The 1,638-nt window shown below is 46.8% G+C and overlaps 1 protein-coding gene across 1 annotated transcript in view; it reads left to right on the forward strand.

Moving 5' to 3' along the window:
• ADCY9 (adenylate cyclase 9) overlaps positions 1–1,300 on the forward strand; it is a gene marked incomplete at its 5' end in the record, with an annotated part of 41,043 nt that extends 39,743 nt beyond the window's left edge. Inside the window, one exon of the mRNA XM_010189842.1 lies at positions 55–1,300. Within this exon, the coding sequence (XP_010188144.1) occupies positions 55–1,243 (1,189 nt within the window). The remainder of the gene's footprint in view (positions 1–54) is intronic.
• Between the last annotated feature and the right edge of the window lie 338 nt (positions 1,301–1,638).

The raw sequence follows: 1,638 nt of genomic DNA on the forward strand, positions 1-1,638 counted from the left end.
AACCTTGTGCTGAAAAATGCACCTTTCATGTTCTTTCCTTCCTTCTCCTTTCAGCTCCAGAAGAAGTCCATGCAACAGTTCGGTGCCAAATGACATGAAGAGGCCAGCAGACCTGATCGGTCAGGAAGTGATTTTGGTTTCCTTCCTTCTGCTCCTCCTGGTCTGGTTTCTGAATCGAGAGTTTGAGGTCAGTTACCGCCTCCACTACCATGGAGATGTGGAGGCTGATCTTCATCGCACTAAAATTCAGAGCATGAGGGATCAAGCTGACTGGTTGCTGAGGAATATTATTCCGTACCACGTGGCCGAGCAGTTGAAGGTTTCCCAGAGCTATTCCAAAAACCACGACAGTGGTGGAGTAATCTTTGCAAGTATTGTGAACTTCAGTGAGTTCTATGAAGAGAACTATGAAGGAGGCAAAGAGTGCTACCGAGTCCTGAACGAATTGATTGGGGATTTTGATGAGCTGCTGAGCAAACCACATTACAGCAGCATTGAGAAAATTAAAACAATTGGGGCAACGTACATGGCTGCTTCGGGACTGAACACCTCGCAGTGTCAGGACAGCAACCATCCCCATGGACATTTGCAGACCCTTTTTGAATTTGCCAAAGAAATGATGCGAGTGGTGGATGACTTCAACAACAACATGCTGTGGTTTAATTTTAAACTGCGGATTGGCTTTAACCACGGCCCCCTCACTGCTGGGGTCATTGGCACCACCAAGTTGTTGTATGACATTTGGGGTGACACTGTGAACATCGCTAGCAGAATGGACACCACTGGCGTCGAGTGTCGTATACAGGTGAGTGAGGAGAGCTACCGCATCCTAAACAAGATGGGGTATGACTTTGACTATAGGGGAACGGTCAATGTGAAGGGGAAAGGTCAGATGAAGACCTACCTTTACCCAAAATGCATGGACAACGGGATCGTGCCGCATCACCAGTTGTCTATATCTCCAGACATTCGGGTTCAAGTGGATGGCAGCATTGGGCGATCTCCGACGGATGAGATTGCCAACCTGGTGCCTTCTGTACAGAATTCTGATAAGATAGCCCATGGCACAGATAGCTCAGAAACCAAGGACATCCTTCCTTCCGCCAAGAAGCTCCAGAAAGATGCGACGAGAGCAGAGGAGAGGTGCAAGTTTGGCAAAGCAGCCGAGAAGACTGACTGTGAGGAAGCGGGAACTGAGGAGGTCAATGAACTGACAAAGCTAAATATCTCTAAGAGTGTATGATGCACTGTCAGAGTTGCATGAAGTGCTCTGTCCATAGAAACACAAAGACACTTGCAATTGGCAGTTTTCTTTTTCAAGAGAGACCTTCTCAACACCTGGGTTGTACATTTGTTTTCATTTCAGCACCTGACGCTGTGTGGATCACAGCTCTTCAGGGCTTCTTTTCATCCATCTCTCTCCTCCATGCCCCCAGTCACATCCCAAGCTCCCCAGCTCCCTGTGCAACCATCTTACAGCTGAGTAGAGGATATTAAGTGCCTTCAGATATACTCCATTGGACTCCCTGTCAAGGTACAGAGGCCCCAGGTGAAATCATAGCTTTGGGTATTTATCTAATTTTAAAGAAAAGAAAAGCTGTGGTTATATCATTTTTATTGTTGTTTCTCACAAAACAC

This window comes from Mesitornis unicolor, unplaced genomic scaffold (assembly GCF_000695765.1).
Source record: "Mesitornis unicolor isolate BGI_N332 unplaced genomic scaffold, ASM69576v1 scaffold47898, whole genome shotgun sequence".
NCBI classification, from domain to species: domain Eukaryota; kingdom Metazoa; phylum Chordata; class Aves; order Mesitornithiformes; family Mesitornithidae; genus Mesitornis; species Mesitornis unicolor.